Source organism: Candoia aspera, chromosome 5 (assembly GCF_035149785.1).
Source record: "Candoia aspera isolate rCanAsp1 chromosome 5, rCanAsp1.hap2, whole genome shotgun sequence".
Taxonomy (NCBI): Eukaryota; Metazoa; Chordata; class Lepidosauria; order Squamata; family Boidae; genus Candoia; species Candoia aspera.
Window position 1 is genome coordinate 113,121,305 of NC_086157.1, and position 19,083 is coordinate 113,140,387.

Consider the following 19,083-nt stretch of genomic DNA (forward strand, 5'->3'; position numbering starts at 1 on the left):
AACGTCACGTTTTTAACCCAACTAATTTGGGGGTATGACCTAGTCCATTGGCATGTTGCACAGTGCAATCAGATAACAAAATGAGCAGGTAATGCCCAATTACCTTGAAAGTTTTCAGAATTGGGCAACTTCACTCCACAAATAAAATAATCCTCTTGATCATTCTGTGGATTTAATAGCAGAAAGTGAGGTTGGATCAAGGCCTTGTTTGCTGATAAACTCCTGATTCTGATAGCAAGCTAACTCTCTCTTCTCTTGCCCAGGAGTGTTCTGCAGATAGGGTTCTATTTCTACTTCAAAGGCCTCATGGCTGTCAAGTGCTAGTTGATTCCTATCCCCACCTCAATTATTTCAATAAATACAATAGGAAAAACTAATGCAGGTTTAGCATTACGGCTTTTCTCAAGCTGGGAGTTGAAGTCCAGACTTCTTAAAGTTGCTAAGGTTGAGACATCTCCCCTTGCTCAAGTCCAATTCATAAAACATTTATATATATATATATATATGAATGGGACTGAAACAAAGCACAAGACACTTACTGTAGGATGCCCTTCCCATGATGGAAAGTAGAATTAAATGCAGCATTGTTGTGATTCCCTCACAGCATTTAGCCCAATAAACTCTAACTAGAAGTAGTTCTTCAATACAGCATCTCAGGTACTGGCCTCTCCCAGCCTCATTTTCCCTCTGAATTTAAGACCCCAAGAACTGAATCTTGAAATACTACGGAGGCAAAACATTATGTCCCAACACTGAGCTCTAGCCTGCTAGGCCTGTAAGGTAGTTTTGCTCATATATAGTTAATGTTTAGGGTAAGTAAAGTTCAGACTCTCCTCCAACAGAAAAGCAGTACACTTACTAAACTCGTGAACTGGTAGTCTTAGAAAATCCGTAACTCACCATATCAATGGGGTAAATACAGGAAAGCTCTGAAAGTAATTGCCTACGTCTGATGTTCAGCTGAGCGTTGGTCTTCAAGAACTGCTCTCTAGAGAAGGAGAAAGAAAGCAGTCATTATCCAAGGATGACTTCCTGAGGGAGCTGTCAACACCATTATTCCTAGATATTCCTATTTCTACCCCACTTAGAGAGGTGCAATACCATTAACATTTAATGCCTGGTACAGCTGACTAAGAAGGGTAACTCTGGGAAGCATACATCTTCCATGTAATACATTGACATGATCACTAGGAAAGAAGGAATGGCCCGGCTGCAAGTTTTACCCAAGGATCTGGCTCACAGAAGAACCTCCATACTTGACTCTGTCTGGCCAGAAGGGATGCCCAATGAAGAATGCCCAAACAAGGGTAGCAAAAAGTGTTAGTTTCCAGAAATTGTTCCCTCTATGAGGACTTCTTGGTAAGGTATTGTTAAGGTATATAAGCAAATCTAATAGGAAAACGAAGGAAAATAAATCAGCCCTATTTCTGTCCAAATTCCTTCATTCTTCATGAATTATGGATTCCAATATTTTAATCTGTAACATCTAGCCCCTAATACCCCAATTCACAGTTCCTAGTATAGTACGAAATGGACATTTCTGAAGATCCTGGACCACACGTCCTCTGCAGGACTCTATCGGGAGGCCCTGCAGGGCTTACCTCGACCTTACAAAAGGAGAATTATCCACCAACTGTGTATGTACGATGAAAATATAAGCAGATCTCCCTGTCCCTCTCTAACCAGTTTGAGAGCCCGTTTACCTCTTAGCGGTGCATTCCTTCCTTGATTCTTGCAGAGGTTCTTTATCTAATAGGAGCTTCGAATGTTCTTCTTCAAATAAATTTCCTACCAAAATAATTTTAGGACAAAAAATGTCTGGGATTACTCTTCAGTAGCAAACATTGGCAATCAAACAACACTATTTTATCAGTTCCGTTATCCACTGGGAATATACAAGATCGTTCCAAAGTAACGCCTGGCACCAAATCTCTAATCCTGCAACTGCTGCGGATGCCAATAACTCAAAATCAGCTTGAGAACCTATATAGCCACATCGCTGAGCAAAGATTTGAACCTCAGGATCTAGTTATAAACTCAGTATAAAAACTGCAGAGTAAACCAATTATTTGGGTTAGCTAGCCTCTCCTAAAATTATTACTTTGGATCAACTCAATTCTGATAAAGTACTTTTTAGAATTTTTATAAAGTTTAAAATTGAGTTCTCTCAGTTGTTTCTCGGCAGGTTATTCAATTTGTGTTTCTTGGTAGTTTATCCAATTTAAGCATTTGTTATTTGGACTACATTGTCCAAATTCTAACGCGGCTTCTGAAGTTCCACATCTGCTAGAGGTTTTGAAGAAATTAACTGAGATTCTTAAAGCAGTAAGCCATTTTAAAAGAAGTTGTCGATGAAATCAGTATTTATTATTTATTAACCTTTGGAACGCCAGACTCAAATTCTGTTCCTGTAAACCAGAGGAAGATTAATTTGAAGAATATTAAATCAGTCTCTTCTGATCACAAAATAAGATGTGGGGAGCTTTTCTGTTTGTTTGTTTCAAGTAAACTGGACAGAGGATTTTTAATAAGGGCTAGTTGCAATTGTTCTGCTCTTGGGAATATAATTCAAGGAGAGGAATTATTTGCTCACGTGTTCTGGGATTCCCAGTTCACATTCTGGACTGAAATCTACAGAACTGTTAACATGATTTTGGGCTGATCACTCCATATCAATGGTGTGTATGTCCTTCTTGGCTGTATCTTTAGGTTTTGGAATATTCCAAAACATCAAAAACTGTGAACTTTTCACACATTAAGAGATCGCCAAAAGCACTGGAAGGATAACTCTACATCTGACACACAGCAACGGATGGCTGTGTTATCTGTCAACCTCTGAAGTAGCTTTTCTTGGCAAAGGAGTGGGCTTCGAAGCATTTTGGTCACATTTGTAAGAGTTATTTTTTTATATAATTTTCCAGATGTTGTCCCATCTTATTCTCTTCTTTGTTTAACTCAGGTACAGGCATATCATTTTAAGTGTTAATTTTAAGGAAGGATCTAGTCAAGAACACACAGGATTTTGCTATTTGCTGGTGCTTCACTTATCAATGCATCTCACTCTAGAAATTGTAGTTTGGGGTGTCTTCTTCCTTCAGACTTCATGAAGCCACAGAAGATCTTAGGAGAAGATCTGGGATTAAGGCATTGGGAACCCTGAACCACCATGGGGGCTAGCCAGAGGAGGAAAGCACTAATCTGCTCTCTCATGAGCTACAGCATCACCATTAAAGATGTCCAGCTACCAACTTAGTAAGCGACCCAGAACATAAGGGAGCCAGTAAGGACCAACCAGAGCCTGCAAAACAGATGCTATGTCAGTAACTCAGCCTGCCAAGTTCATTTTTTCAGGAGCAACCTAAGCTGCTCTCAAACAACTCACTGTTCCTTGGCCGTTAGGCTGCAAGGGGACAAGAAGACTGGTCCCATTCACACTTACCCCTTTCAAGCAGTGCACTTTGTTCCTTATGCAGTAAGGCCACTTCTCGGCCTAGAGCTCTTTTCTGCCTCTCTAGCTCATTCTGAAGCACCAGAATCTTCAACTGTAAACACTCACTCTCTTTTTTCTATTAAAAAAAGAAGATTGTTTAGCATATATATAGACGCTTCTGGAAGAAATGCCACCTGTGAAGCCAGACTATTTAGGTAGAAAATAAGATTATGGCAGTCTCTGAAGAGGGTTCATGGAAATCTCCATGTGACACACAACTCCAACTCAAAACTCAAGTTACTGTTCCACATACATCTGCAGTCTGGAAACTCACACTGGCAATCCTCAATGCAAAATCATCCCCAATGACACCTGCACTTATATTTTCATTTAGCAGAGCCTGCAAAAAAGAACCGGACTTTTGCAAAGCACATTTTGTTTTCCCCTGAAATAAACTACTGTTTTCTCTTTTAAATTACTTTATGGAAAGACAAATGGTCAGCACGTTTCCATTCCAAGCAGCTCACAAATTATTTATTGACTTGTTTATTGAATTTATAGCCCGCCTGATTCTCAGTGACTCTGGGTGGCTTACCATTATAGAAGAAATAAAAACAACAAAACCAAAAAGAAATTGTAAGCTGCCTGAAAGCAAACAGGCAAACCACCCAGAAAAACCCTCAGCCATCACCCTGCCCTGAAGCCTGGGAGAATAGCCAGGTCTTTAACAGCTTCCAGAGCATCATCAGGGTAGGAGCCATGCAGATCTAACTGGCCTAAGAGGCTCAACTCTGCATGTTACAAAGCGTTCCTGAAAGTGGTAACAAAATACAGCTTTTGTGGGGTTACTTGCACATTTGTTTTATGGTCTTAAAGGAAACAACAGCCGCCATGCTCTGTTTCTAGACCACAAGCAAACCCCACAACAAGGTTTGGATGCTGTCTCAGTACAAGACACTGATGTCCTAGAAAGATTAGTTCGCTGGAAGAGGCATGCAAACAATGGCGTAATCCTCTGGCTAGAGGAAGAATGGAGTAACTCCAGCATTCTTCACATTTGCAACCTGCATCACGGGGGACTTTGTGTTTTCATTTCTTGTCAGGATTACAAAAGCTGCAGAACCACTTCCAATTAAAACCTTGACTCCTGGTCAAGGCCCCAGCGTACCGTCACAGTCCTCACATCTCGTTTTCTTTGTGAACCTTGACTTTATAAACCGATACAGCAAACCAGGTGCTAGCCAGGCCTTGCCAGTACAAATTTCCAAATGCGATCACTTGCTAGGCTGGTCCCTGTTTCAGTCCAAGCGGAGCCCTTTGATGTCCGCTGGTTCCAACAGGCGGCCGTCCTCCAGGTCCGTAATGCGTCGGCCCTGAGCTGGCAAGTGACACGGACATCCCAGCGCCCAAAGTGTCATTTGCTCTTCCTGTTGCTCGTCCTCAAAGCCTTGGAGCATCACCCCTATTACACTCAGCTGAGGCGGCTGCAGGGTTCACTGCTCTTTCAGCTGGCAACTCATTAATCCCAATCCCAAGAGTCTGTTTTCCCTGGCAACTCTCTCACTCACCACAGAGTCAACACAGATGCTTTGTAACAGGAGAGCATTAGGAGACCCATTAATTCATTTTCCCCTTTCAGCAATTTAGGTTTAATCCAATATATTAAGCTGTTGGACTTTCCAGTTAAATATTTCCATTTAATAATAAAAAAGAGCTTATGTTACATGCACGAAGGAGAAGGCTTGAGAAATGCTTATAAGTTCGATTACTACATATAGACACCAAAAGACTCCCCTTACCTGTGAAGCTGGTCATTACAGAAGTTGAGAAAAATAGAGTAAATTCTGTATTACGTTTCTTCCGAAAATTCTCTCCATCAGTTAGAAAGGGAAAGAGCCAAAAACCTATCCCAGAGGCTTCACTTTCAACAGCATACATCACTCGTCATGTTCACATAAACAAGTCCTGAATTTGTTTGTACGGTTTTTATATTTCTCGGTGTTCAAATCAGGAAACTTAAATCACCTCCGACTCTGCCTCCTCAAGTATTACCAACATTTTAAAAGCTATTCTGATGGCCTGTGGCTCCAGAGCCAACCCGCATGCTTCTGCCCGACTTGGGAAGAAGCGGAGACTCAACCACAGGCAGGGTAGGGCTTGCGTTAAGGCTTCAGCCCCTCGCCCCCTTAGCAGCTATCCACTTTTCTCTACCGAAAGGCCCACTGTGCTCAAGAAGTTAATTGACACAAATTTGTATTCATCCTGTAACATTTTACGACACTTGCCCAAGACAGAACCCCCCAACCAACCACTAAAAAAATAAAAACAACATACCAGCTCGTTGCTTGTAGATGTAAACCTCAGTTTCTCTTCAATCTCCCTTCCTATTTTCTGAACAGTTACCTGAGTCTGCTTAATTGCACATTGCGCCCGGTGGAGCCTGCAAAGAAACACACATGTACAAGTCAACATTTGTCAGGAAACTGCAGCACTACGCGTTATCTGAAGCAAACCTCTACTAAGGACTGCTGAAGCTGGGCAGCTAAAGCACTGAGCTACGAGTCATATGGTTACCCCAAGAGTACTCTGAACATAGCCAGTAAACACTACCACCCTTCCTATCAGGAAGGGGGGGGGGATAAGGGATTCATCCCGAGCAATCCCATCTTCCAGCCCCTAAAAAAAATTCTCCGCTTTCATTTGTTTAAAGACACTCACTGATTATTATTACAGTGATCTTTTGTGGCAAATCATTCCATAGAATAAATTATTGACTGCATTTTTAAGCCTTCCTTTGGTTCACCTGCAGCCACTGCCAATAATATAAACTACATGAATCAAGCCCTCAAGTTTGAGATTTAAAAAAAAATCTTACTGTCTACTACAGGTAGTTCTCGCTTAATGACCACAATTGAGACCAGAATTTTGGTTATTAAGCGAAGCGGTCATTAAGCAAATCTGACCCAATTTTACAACCTTTTTTGCAGTGGTAATTAAGCAGATCACCGGTGTTAAGCGGACCACGTGGTTGTTAAGCAAATCACGTGGTTCCCCATTGATTTTGCTTGCCAGAAACCATCTGGGAAGATCGATAATGGCAATCACGTGACCACGGGACACTGCGACAGTCATAAATATGAACCAGTTGCCAAGTACACGAATCATGATTACGTGACTGCGGGGACGCTGTGATGGCCTTAAGTGTGAGGATCGGTCACAAGTCAGCTTTTTCAGCACCATCGTAAGTCCGAACCATCACTAAACAAATAGTCATTAAGCGAGGACTACCTGTACTGTTCTTTCACAGAATCAATCAATCAATCAATCAATAAAATCCAAAACTTACAAGATTAAGAATGTCTCTGATGCAACCTTCTCTGCCAGTACTCCTTTGTTACTACACTGTATCGAATCTTGCCTACTGCATTAACCCTGCATGACCTCACCGCTGTCTGCATTAGTGCTTTTCAAGCATCAGGAGGATTAAAGCCAGATCATACTGTCCACTGAAGAAGCATCTTCTCTATCATGTTATGACCAACGGGATGACTCAAGAAACCAAAACCCACTTGCCACAAATTTTAAACGTACAGAAACCAAAACCCGCTTGCCACAAATTTTAAACGTACAGAGTTTTAAAAATGCAGTTCTTACATAAAGAGAGTCCACATTACTGAAAAACAACAGTCTCAGAGACATAAACAACTCAAACTGATGTATCATAAATCATTCAGCCTGTATATTACGGAGACAATTCCATTTAATGCAAGGGTAAAAGGTGACCATCTGCAAGCAATGAAGCCTAAATAGTTAAACATATTGCCTCAGACATCTTATTTCTAAGCATGCTTTGCAGCTTCTCCCATTTGCTCCAAATGATCCACAATCATGTTTACTTCAACATTATTCTGCACATATAACAAAAGCTTGCTATTCCTAAATTTCCACATGAAACAAGTTCAACTAAACAAAAGTTCTTCTCTATAGCCAGTTCTGAGGTGCAAGCAAAGCAACTCCACTTGGGAAAACCTTGGTTCATTTCATCTAAATTAAAAAAAAGTTGTACATTTAAAATAGAAAAAGAAAATTATCCTTCCATTACCCAGTACCTAAAGGAAATCCTTCCCAGGTGAGACAATCACAGAGAGAGGATTTAAAACGACAGAATGATCTCAATTCGAATTCAGGGCAAGCCATCTAACATCACAGTGATCCAAATATACGCCCCAACCACAGATGCTGAAGAAGCTGAAGTAGAGCAGTTCTATGAGGATCTGCAGCACCTACTGGACAACACGCCTAAAAGAGATGTTATTTTCATCACGGGAGACTGGAATGCTAAGGTGGGCAGTCAAATGACACCTGGAATTACAGGTAAGCATGGCCTGGGAGGACAAAACGAAGCAGGACATAGGCTGGTAGAATTTTGCCAAGGGAACTCACTCTGCGTAACAAACACTCTCTTCCAACAACCTAAGAGACGGCTTTATACATGGACTTCACCAGATGGACAACACCGAAACCAGATTGACTACATCCTTTGCGGCCAAAGGTGGCGGACATCTATACAGTCAGTAAAAACAAGACCTGGAGCTGACTGTAGTTCCGATCACGAACTTCTTCTTGCACAATTTAGGATCAGACTAAGGAGATTAGGGAAGACCCACAGATCAGCTAGATATGAGCTCACTAATATTCCTAAGGAATATGCACTGGAGGTGAAGAATAGATTTAAGGGACTGGACTTAGTAGATAGGGTCCCGGAAGAACTCTGGACAGAAGTTGGCAGCATTGTTCAGGAGGCAGCAACAAAATACATCCCAAAGAAAGAGAAAACCAAGAAGGCAAAATGGCTGTCTGCTGAGACACTAGAAGTAGCCCAAGAAAGAAGGAAAGCAAAAGGCAACAGTGATAGGGGGAGATATGCCCAATTAAATGCAAAATTCCAGAGGTTAGCCAGAAGAGATAAGGAATTATTTTTAAACAAGCTATGCACAGAAGTGGAAGAAGACAATAGAATAGGAAGGACAAGAGACCTCTTCCAGAAAATTAGAAACATCGGAGGTAAATTCCAGGCCAAAATGGGTATGATCAAAAACAAAGATGGCAAGGACCTAATAGAAGAAGAAGAGATCAAGAAAAGGTGGCAAGAATATACAGAAGACCTGTATAGGAAGGATAACAATATCGGGGATAGCTTTGACGGTGTGGTCAGTGAGCTAGAGCCAGACATCCTGAAGAGTGAGGTTGAGTGGGCCTTAAGAAGCATTGCTAATAACAAGGCAGCAGGAGACGACGGCATCCCAGCTGAACTGTTCAAAATCTTGCGAGATGATGCTGTCAAGGTAATGCATGCTATATGCCAGCAAATTTGGAAAACACAGGAATGGCCATCAGATTGGAAAAAATCAACTTATATCCCCATACCAAAAAAGGGGAACACTAAAGAATGTTCAAACTATCGAACAGTGGCACTCATTTCACATGCCAGTAAGGTAATGCTCAAGATCCTGCAAGGTAGACTTCAGCAATTCATGGAGCGAGAATTGCCAGATGTACAAGCTGGGTTTAGAAAAGGCAGAGGAACTAGAGACCAAATTGCCAATATCCGCTGGATAATGGAAAAAGCCAGGGAGTTTCAGAAAAACATCTATTTGTTTTATTGACTATTCTAAAGGCTTTGACTGTGTGGACCATAACAAATTGTGGCAAGTTCTTAGTGGTATGGGGACACCAAGTCATCTTGTATGCCTTCTGAAGAATCTGTATAACGACCAAGCAGCAGCAGTAAGAACAGACCACGGAACAACGGACTGGTTTAAGATTGGGAAAGGAGTATGGCAGGGCTGTATACTCTCACCCTACCTATTCAACTTGTACGCAGAACACATCATGCGACATGCTGGGCTTGAGGAACCCAAGGCTGGAGTTAAAATCGCTGGAAGAAACATTAACAATCTCAGATATGCAGATGATACCACTTTGATGGCTGAAAGCGAAGAGGAACTGAGGAGCCTTATGATGAAGGTGAAAGAAGAAAGTGCAAAAGCTGGCTTGCAACTAAACCTCAAAAAAACCAAGATTATGGCAACCAGCTTGATTGATAACTGGCAAATAGAGGGAGAAAATGTAGAGGCAGTGAAAGACTTTGTATTTCTAAGTGCAAAGATTACTGCAGATGCTGACTGCAGTCAGGAAATCAGAAGACGCTTAATCCTCGGGAGAAGAGCAATGACAAATCTCGATAAAATAGTTAAGAGCAGAGACCTCACACTGACAACAAAGGTCCGCATAGTTAAAGCAATGGTGTTCCCTGTAGTAACATATGGCTGCGAGAGCTGGACCATAAGGAAGGCTGAGAGAAGGAAGATCGATGCTTTGGAACTGTGGTGTTGGAGGAGAATCCTGAGAGTGCCTTGGACTGCAAGAAGGTCAAACCAGTCCATCCTCCAGGAAATAAAGCCAGACTGCTCACTTGAGGGAACGATATTAAAGGCCAAACTGAAATACTTTGGACACATAATGAGAAGACAGGACACCCTGGAGAAGATGCTGATGCTGGGGAGAGTGGAGGGCAGAAGGAAGAGGGGCCGACCAAGGGCAAGGTGGATGGATGATATTCTAGAGGTGACGGACTTGTCCCTGGGGGAGCTGGGGGTGGTGACGACCGACAGGAAGCTCTGGCGTGGGCTGGTCCATGAAGTCACAAAGGGTCGGGAGTGACTGAACAAGATGAAATCTCCTAATTGTGAGCTTTTTAAACAAAAAAACAAATTTTTTTTTAAAAACTGCCTTCAATTTCTCTCTAAAAGATGCATACAGAAAACAGCCACCGGACCGGATGCTGATGTGTAAGCAATCCTGTCAAGAAAGAGAGCTCCAATATACAAAATGGTTTGTGGCCATATTTAAATGCTTAACACCACTAGTTTACAGGGCCTGTGACATCCGGAACCTGCCAATTCTCAGGGTTTTAATTCAAGGAAAAGAAACAAATGTGCTTTCACAAAACATGTACACACTCCAGAACAGCCCTAATTCTGCCAATATTCCAGTTGCCCTCCAGCTGATCTCAAATAACTCAGGAAAATAAGGTTTAGAAAATGCAATCAATTCATAACTGCCAAGTTCTCAGAGGTTGGTTCATCCATCTCTAACACACCACCTTCAACTCTTACCAGTCTGACTGCAGGCCCAATGCAAACTAATTGATTTAATTTTCAAAACCACAACCAATCTAGGCTCAGGGTCAAAATCGCCTTACGTATGTATTTTAATATATTTCTATTCCAGTTGTTCCTCCTTCTCCCACATAAAGCTACCCAGACACTTTAGCCCATTTCAGAACTGGAATCTGCTATCGATAGAAATTGGATCTATTTTATTTTCTCTTGGAACGGCACTCTAACAAGTTCATGTCCAAAGCAGGGAATAACAATTACTTTTTTTAAAAAACAAAAGAGATAGGATGGCTAGGGGTTTTGGCTCAAATGCCCACATCCGCAGAACAGGTAACACTCTGCTCAGAGGTTGATTCTCCTCTCCAGCATCCCCTGGAATGATCGCATGGGGTCGTGTGGTGGCCCAATCGTTCCAGATAGTGCTGCACTGCCAACAGTAGAGCCCTACTTGCTGTGGGCTTACCAGAGTTTTCTTTTTCCTGTCAGAAAAAGAGTCATGCATTTTCAGAAGTGGGACGGATTTTTTTCCCTGGGAAGAATGAACTTGCTTACTTCGCTTTACCAGAACTATTCCTCCCGTGGACCTGCCGAAAGTCAGAACAGAATAAAACACAACACGAAATACCGAATTCACTCCCAGCAGCGTACTATTCCAGAAGCCACGTGCTGCGTCTCTTGACCTCAGAAGCGTGGTAAGTGGGCAGGAAGGACAAAGGAAGTCTCTTCTGCTATAGCACAGAGAAAACGGTTCAGTGAAGGTTTGGGTGGGCTGCCGTTGCACAGTGCGCTGGTAACGCACTCCAAGCTCACTACTCCTTTTTAAATGGATGGTATTATTTATGATTCTTTAGCTCAGCTTTAGAATGGAGAAAGCTGACGTAAATTAAAGAATTATAAACAACCAACACTGAGTGTAATGGGGTGGTGCTCCAAGGCTTTGAGGACGAGCAACAGGAAGAGCAAATGACACTTTGGGCGCTGGGATGTCCGTGTCACTTGCCAGCTCAGGGCCGACGCATTACGGACCTGGAGGACGGCCTCCTGTTGGAACCAGCGGACATCAAAGGGCTCCGCTTGGGCTGAAACAGGGACCAGCCTAGCAAGTGATCGCATTTGGAAATTTGTACTGGCAAGGCCTGGCTAGCACCTGGTTTGCTGTATCGGTTTATAAAGTCAAGGTTCACAAAGAAAACGAGATGTGAGGACTGTGACGGTACGCTGGGGCCTTGACCAGGAGTCAAGGTTTTAATTGGAAGTGGTTCTGCAGCTTAGTCTGGTCTAGTTTACAGCGCTTTTAGAACCCATTGGTTAGGCTTACAAGGAGGGTCTGTTTGCTATTTTCTTTCCCCTTATTTTGCCCCCCAGCTCTTCCTTAATATCTGCTCACGTGCATTTTTGCCTGGTCTCTCTGTTCTCCTGAACCTACTTCAATTTTTCTGCACTCATCTCATATTCACAATAGTCCCCCGTTTTCTCCTCCCCTGCTGACAAATTGTACGATTCCAATAGAAGAGAGTATCTGTAACTCAGGGTTGAGCTGGGGAGTCCTTGGTGCTCTCTGAGCTCGGCTGTTGGCTTGCAGACATTTCATGACCCAACTAGGGGACATGATCAGTCCGAGGGAGGGTGGGCTTTGCTCCCTGCTTATATCCAGCAGCTTGCCCTGCCAGTGCTGGTGGGGGTGTGGCTTTCTCCTGGGTGGTTCCTCGATTAGGGTACTGTTTTCTGCTTGTCTGGTGTTAATCCTGGCTTATCTGGGTGTTGGCTGCTGGCAAGGATGTGTTTTGGTCTTTGTTTCCTTCTTAGTTTTTATTCTCTTTTGAATAGTGTGTAAATGTGTTTTATGTCTCCCAGCTGAAACTGTGGTTGTGTCTGTCCGTGTGTTGTGAGATGAAGGAGTTTTCATCGTGTCTTCTGACTGCCACTTGGTGTCCATGGATGGGCTCTGCTAGCCTTCTGCCTGTCTGTCCTGCAGAGTCTCCTTACACCGCATGTTGCAGATGACTCCTCTTTTTCCTTCCTGGGCTCCTGGGCCTTTTGGTTTACTTAAGATGTTCCGGAGGGCTAATTTAGTTGGCTTGTGTGCTCCGGTGATGCCGTGTGGATGTAACAGTCTGTTGGTTGTTTCCAAGACGTTTCTGACAGATGGCAGTGTTATCCTCCTCATAGCTGGTGCTGGTTGTGCTGTAGTGGGTTGAGTGGTCAGGCGCTTTTTGATCTTGGTAGGCACTTGGTAGGTCGGTGCCTGCCAAGGAGAAAGCCACACCCCCACCAACACTGGCAGGGCGAGCTGCTGTATATAAACAGGGAGCAAACCCCACCATCACCAGCACTGATGTTGCATAATGAATGTTACGAAATAAATGGGTAATAAATGAAACATCTGCAAGCAAACAACCAAGCTCAGAGAGCAACAAGGACTCCACAGATTATACAATTCTGTACAAACAGCAATAAGGGTTATTCTGCGGTCGATAAAGCAAGCAGGAAACCCGCTGTTCTCAGGACCGATGCTGACTGCTACCTTCTGCTGTTGGCAGAGGTAGCAACAATGGCTATTAAACAATTCACTTCAAAAAAAGTGTGTGCCAGGATGCTGCGGAGAGTTACCCCCCTAACTCATTTGATGCACTGCGGCTCTCTCTTCTGACAGAGGTCCCCGAGAGGTAAGACCCGTGGGGTGCAGATTTGGGGTCCATCATCCTAGAGCAGTAACAAATTCCGTAAGCTGCATTTCACAAAGATGTGATGTTCTGCAATTAAAGCAAAGGAGGTGTTGTAAATCTGCAGATTGTGATTAATGAAGGCCACAGAAGATATACATTTTCCCACCATTTCATGAACACATTTAGTCCTTTAAGGATTTAATTTGTCGTCGTCATCATCCAGGGATGTAATATTTTTAACAGATTTAGAGCTACAGCCCTGAATGACATATTTGAAGTTGGTAAGGCTTTTTCCAGAAAACATCTGGCAGCTGACCCACAGGCACTTCTGGCTTTCCTATGCAACGTTGCTCTTTTGCCTGGTTCATGGAGGTAGCCACTTATTTATCACACATAGTAGGGTTTTAAACCTTGCCGTGTGCTTCTGAACCCTAATTGCATTTATCTTTAGCAACCTGGGAGGCAGGTCAATATCACTGCCATTTTATGTATAAGGAACTGACGCGGATCAGTATTTGTTCCAAGTAACCTTGCATTCACAGGACAGCTAAAATTTAAACCTGAATCTCACAGGTCGAAGCCCAAAATTTACTCTTCCCCACAGGGTTAAGTGTTCTCCTATCTGCAGTCTATAAAACCCTAGGTGTGACTTCTTCCAGAAGTGTATCTGATCGTGGCATACAAGAGTATAGCGACTGAAATAAAAACCAGAGACTAATCTTTTTCAGTGCGCTTACCGTGAAACCCTTGTACCTATCAGTTGTACAACAGACATTCCAGCACTACATTAACAGACATAATATTTCCATTAGCATTTCTTTTTGTCAGAATAATCCAATCACTTAAGAAAATATACCAAAAGAAGTATGAATTTTAAGGCCTGAAGACCTTAGCAACCCTAGCAGCAGAAGTAAAGTCTTGTTTGTCTAAACCCGCGTTACGGAAAATATGAGAACTTCCATTTTTTAGAATGCTGCCTTTTAATGTAAGGAATGGGATAAACACAAACGTAATGATTGCTTATCACTGCAAGAGGGACACTGCACACAAGATTAAAAGAACTGCCTCCGTCTTCCTGCTGTTCCCCGCCGCAATTTTTTTAAATGCCAAGTATGAGCTGACCTCTGAAGCAGTGCGATTTTTGCAATAAGAGGGGCTACTGCCTGAAAAAAAAAATGTGAGCCACAGCTCCACATGGACCCAGAAATATGGCCCACTTGCCTATGGAGTCTTCCAGCCACTGACCAGTATCCATGGATTCTAAGTATTGCTGGCTTTCTTCTCCTTCCTCTTGCCATTATGTCGAAGATATGCAGTTGAACAAGCAACTGAGATATCAAACCATCACGTGTGGCTTCTTACAGGGGGCTCTTAAGACATTCAGGTTTCAAAGCAATTTATGCATACATTTTGAGACACATGGTACAGAAAGAAAGAAAAAAAGGAAATTGGTACCGATTTGGAGCAAAAAAGGGAAGTCCGGGGACAGATTAAGAGTGAGTGAATGCAGGAATTTCAGCCTCCACCCCATGCACTATCTAGACCTATCCTGAAGCTGTCAACATTCTTCATAATGGCTACTGAGAACTGCAAGTGAAGAGGAGAAAAACACAGCAGCATTTTTAGGATGTTACATAAATATATTAGCGACTGTAGATATACTTCTGCAGAAACCCTCTAAATTATTTACGTTCTGTTTCTGCAGCATGATACAGCCAGCCTGAAAGATCTTTGCTTTCCATAAGATCTTTGCTTTACAACTCCCTATGTATCCCCAATTGCGTTTCTAGACTTAGCAATCCTAATACTAAGCTCTCGATCATGGCAACATGATTCTCCGCTTATCTATAAATACTAAACTTGGCCAGCACTTCATGTGCAGCTCTGCTGCCAGCACCAACACAGCAATTTCACCTGCAACTTAGGAAATTCCTGATCTGGTAGCATCAGAAGGATTATCCCATGCAACCTAAACCTATAATTGGATATCTTTACACTGTACAGAAGTGCAATAAGGACTGTTTGATATAGTCAGTCTGTTCATTGACACAAAATTAAGCCAAGGAAAATGCAGAGCTCAGTTTTCATGCCAGAATGAGTACCTTTGCAGAAAACTAGTCCATTAAAAAAATGCCCTGGCAGCATTCTGGCATCCAATAATAGTCTAGGATAGCAAGAAGATAGAATAGGGGCCAAGGGCCTGTTCAGGACAAGGGCTACTCATTCAGGGCAACCTAAGGATTCTTGATTATAAGTATATTTAACTACTCCAAGCTGCTGGAATTCAAAGATCCTGTGGATTATTTAATTCCTGGACATGTCTGAAAATAAATAGCTTACATACTAGTCAAAAAGTTAACTCCGAAACAGGAAATTGTCTTTCTAAAGAAACACACACACACACCACAGGTTTTTTTATGGAAAAGGAGAATTAAACGTAAGGATATAATCTTGATTCATTCTAGTACAGAACCATTAGCTTGTACAGAACAGACTGAATTACAAGGAAAAACACAACATGTTTGCCAAAAAGATTTCCTAACATTTCCTCTATAAAGCATTGTATTACAAGGGCAGAGGGCAGGTTGGTCTGACTATAGTTACCGCATGGGAGAGCTACATTAACTGTTGTTTTCCTCACACATCCATGGCTAAAATCTATTACACTTACCCACATTCATTGGTTTTGCATTTGATTGGAATAATTTTTTTCAGATATTTCCAAGGTTTGTTTTTTTTTAAAACACCTTCGTTCAATTAAACAGAAAAAACAAACCAGACGGAAGGAGTCATTTCACTACATTTGAGTTTTAACTTGTGCCATACTTTTTCCAGAAACTGTTCTTTATCTCAGGCTTTGCAAACAAAAAGAAATCTCGTAAAACCAGAGAAAGCGCAGGCTATTCACATCAAAAACCTCTGTGGCTTCTGTGGTGGATGACTGAGGATTATCTGGCCACTTAAGGTTTGTACATAGAGTATTTACCCAACTTCCAGCAGTATCTGCAGTATCTTGTTTGGCCAAGTTCTGTGTGATTTGCCAGCGCGCTTCTAGCAGGAATCGTAAAAATAAAATGCCCAGTATTTAAAAATAAAACGTCCAAAGAGTGTAAGAAGGGAGCAGTCTCCTTCTAACCGTGCAGCAACCTTGCGAGAATAGTGGCATGCCCAAGACCACTCTGCAGCTGCAGCTGCTGCGAGAGGAGACTTCATGCGCCTTGCTCCTGAGCTACAGCAAGTACTGAAGACTATAAACGCTGGCGCCCTTTGCTCACCCTTTTTGCAGCCTGCCTTCACGTCCAGGCAGTTGAAAAGAAGCTCTCAGGATTAAACACCGCTTGAGCAGTGGCTAAGGAACGGTGTTAAAGAAGCCCATAAGAAAGGCAGAAAAACAGATCTTCCCCCACACCCTTCCTAGGAGACCTGCTTGAAGCAACCCTCGATCCATTTGGAGATTCAAAGAGGGCATGATATTCGCATCTGCAACTGGAGGGGAAACAGACTTGATTCAAGCCACTCTGAGATTCAATCTCAAGAGGAAAAAAAATCATCCATGGGATAACCCTTCCCACTGTGCGTAACTTTAATATTCATATTCTTTGATAATCACGATTTTTTTCTTTACCTTAACGGTACTCTTTCTCATTGACTCAGCCTCAGTAAATAGCAAGGATCCAGGAAGACCCAGGAAATGTTTTAAAAATGGAAATTCTCTTCCCAAAGGAAGGAATACGTTGAACCTCGTGGGTGACTGAAGGGTCCTTCAGTGGTATTAAATATATTATGATGTGTGAATGTATCACCAAGAGAATAATAAAAATGGGAAAAGGTGCCCTGTTGTCTTGGTTTTCAGTTGTTAGCTTAGTTTGAAGAGCGGATTCACACAGACACACAGAATACTGACCCCACATGCTAACAGAAGGGAAGATGCAGGTCAAACCTTGCCTATCAATACAGCTAAAGGTCACAAGTGACATAATCGCATAAAGCCACATTCAGTACATCTCTGCCTCAAACTTTAAACTGCCTTGGTTCCTGTTTCGTCGTATCTAAACTTCTACCACGCACTGCCTTCTCTCCGAAGGCCATCTATGAGGTCTTGCCTTACTTATTCCATCTTAAAAAATAAGCACAGAGACACTAATGCACTCCATGTTAAAAATAACACAAGCAATAGATTGATGAATAATACAGGCCACATATTCTGCAAAAGACACTTCAGCCCTAGATGATTACAATCTAAATAAGCAACCTTTCAAAGCTATTCCAGATACTCCACAGAATAATTGCACCCAATTTTGCTACACAATCAATTCTGCTTATGCTGAAATGGTTCTACTATTAACCATACATCAGAAATCACAGTCAGATTCTGCCATTTCCTGACAAAACATAATTCTCGTGATGAACAGTAATGCCTTGGAAAAGGGCCCAACTGTGACCCAATTCAACTTATGAAAGTTATCACTGCAAGATTTAATACTAATTGCATGGATTAGTGTATGATGGGTTGGCATGAATTGCTTTAATTTTGCACAAAGGAGTCCAAGAAGTTCACATATATTGGCTAAGTGCCAAAGAGATTTCCAAAATTAAGCTTTCAAAAACTAAAGAAGTTGATAGTAACTGCATAGGAACAAGTGGGGCACATCAATTCAGGTCTTACAAAGAATAAATATTTTTGTTCAGAATTGGAATGTACTATAAGAGATAGCCCCCAGACATACATATATTAGGTCAAAACATTGATCACAATGGATTGACTTATTACCTGTAACTACATTTAATCCAAGATCGATTTCTTAGTTTTAAATCCCAAGATTTACCCATAAAAGAATGCGCTTTTGGCCAAGTATTACAGAAAGTTTACACAAGCACCTCTCCCCCACCCCCACCCACAAAAAAAAGAATGAAAAGAGGGGAGGAAGGAAAGGGAAGGAGAGTGGAAGAAAGGAGAGAAAGGAAAAAAGCTAACCACTCATTATCAAGAAACTGCAAAGTTAATACAGGCCTCATCAGACCAAGAAGCAATTTGCTTGCTGGTAGGACAACATCTGATGAACATCACTCTGCTAATTGATAGGCAACTTCATAACACATCTTCTCTTCCTGAAGTTATTGAAGGTTCCACATTCTAGAAATTTTATTTCTGCAGCTACAGTTTGCTTGGTTAATTCAACTGATTCACACATTAACTATACATTACTTCTTACTGCCAAAATGCACAAGCCTCATTGTTATCCGCTCCTAAAAAAAAGACTAATTATCTCCATTTTTTATTACAGTTTAATTGGAGCCATAACAAGTTTATGCCCCAACATTTAGGCTAATAATAACCTGCAATTAGTCAGAAAAGCCAGTTACCTTCTCTTACCAACAGAGAGCAGAATGCAAAGCTTTTTCACTTGGTATTATCTGACCAATAATTAGAGATTATTAAGCAACCCTTCCATTGCTTTGACTGATGATCATAAAGGTAAAGTAAAGGTAAAGGTTTCCCTTGACGTAAAGTCCAGTTGTGTCCGACTCTAGGGGGCAGTGCTCATCTCCGTTTCTAAGCCTTGGAGCCGGCGTTGTCTGTAGACACTTCCGGGTCATGTGGCCAGCATGACGACACGGAATGCCATTACCTTCCCGCCGAAGCGGTACCTATTGATCTACTCACATTTGCATGTTTTTGAACTGCTAGGTGAGCAGGAGCTGGGACTAGCAACGGGAGCTCACCCCGCCGCGCGGTTTCGAACCGCCGACCTTCCGATCAGCAGCTCAGCGGTTTAACCCGCAGCAAAAACTAGCTCACAATTCT

The 19,083-nt window shown here is 42.2% G+C and overlaps 1 protein-coding gene across 2 annotated transcripts in view; it reads right to left on the reverse strand.

Moving 5' to 3' along the window:
- Positions 1-19,083, reverse strand: part of UVRAG (UV radiation resistance associated) — an 85,334-nt gene that overhangs the window by 31,248 nt on the left and 35,003 nt on the right. For both annotated transcript variants that reach the window (XM_063305978.1, XM_063305979.1), the window contains 5 exons: positions 5,765-5,870; positions 3,440-3,566; positions 1,704-1,788; positions 901-988; positions 104-164 (listed from right to left, as the gene is read on the reverse strand). In XM_063305978.1, the coding sequence (XP_063162048.1) occupies positions 104-164; positions 901-988; positions 1,704-1,788; positions 3,440-3,566; positions 5,765-5,870 (467 nt within the window). The remainder of the gene's footprint in view (positions 1-103; positions 165-900; positions 989-1,703; positions 1,789-3,439; positions 3,567-5,764; positions 5,871-19,083) is intronic.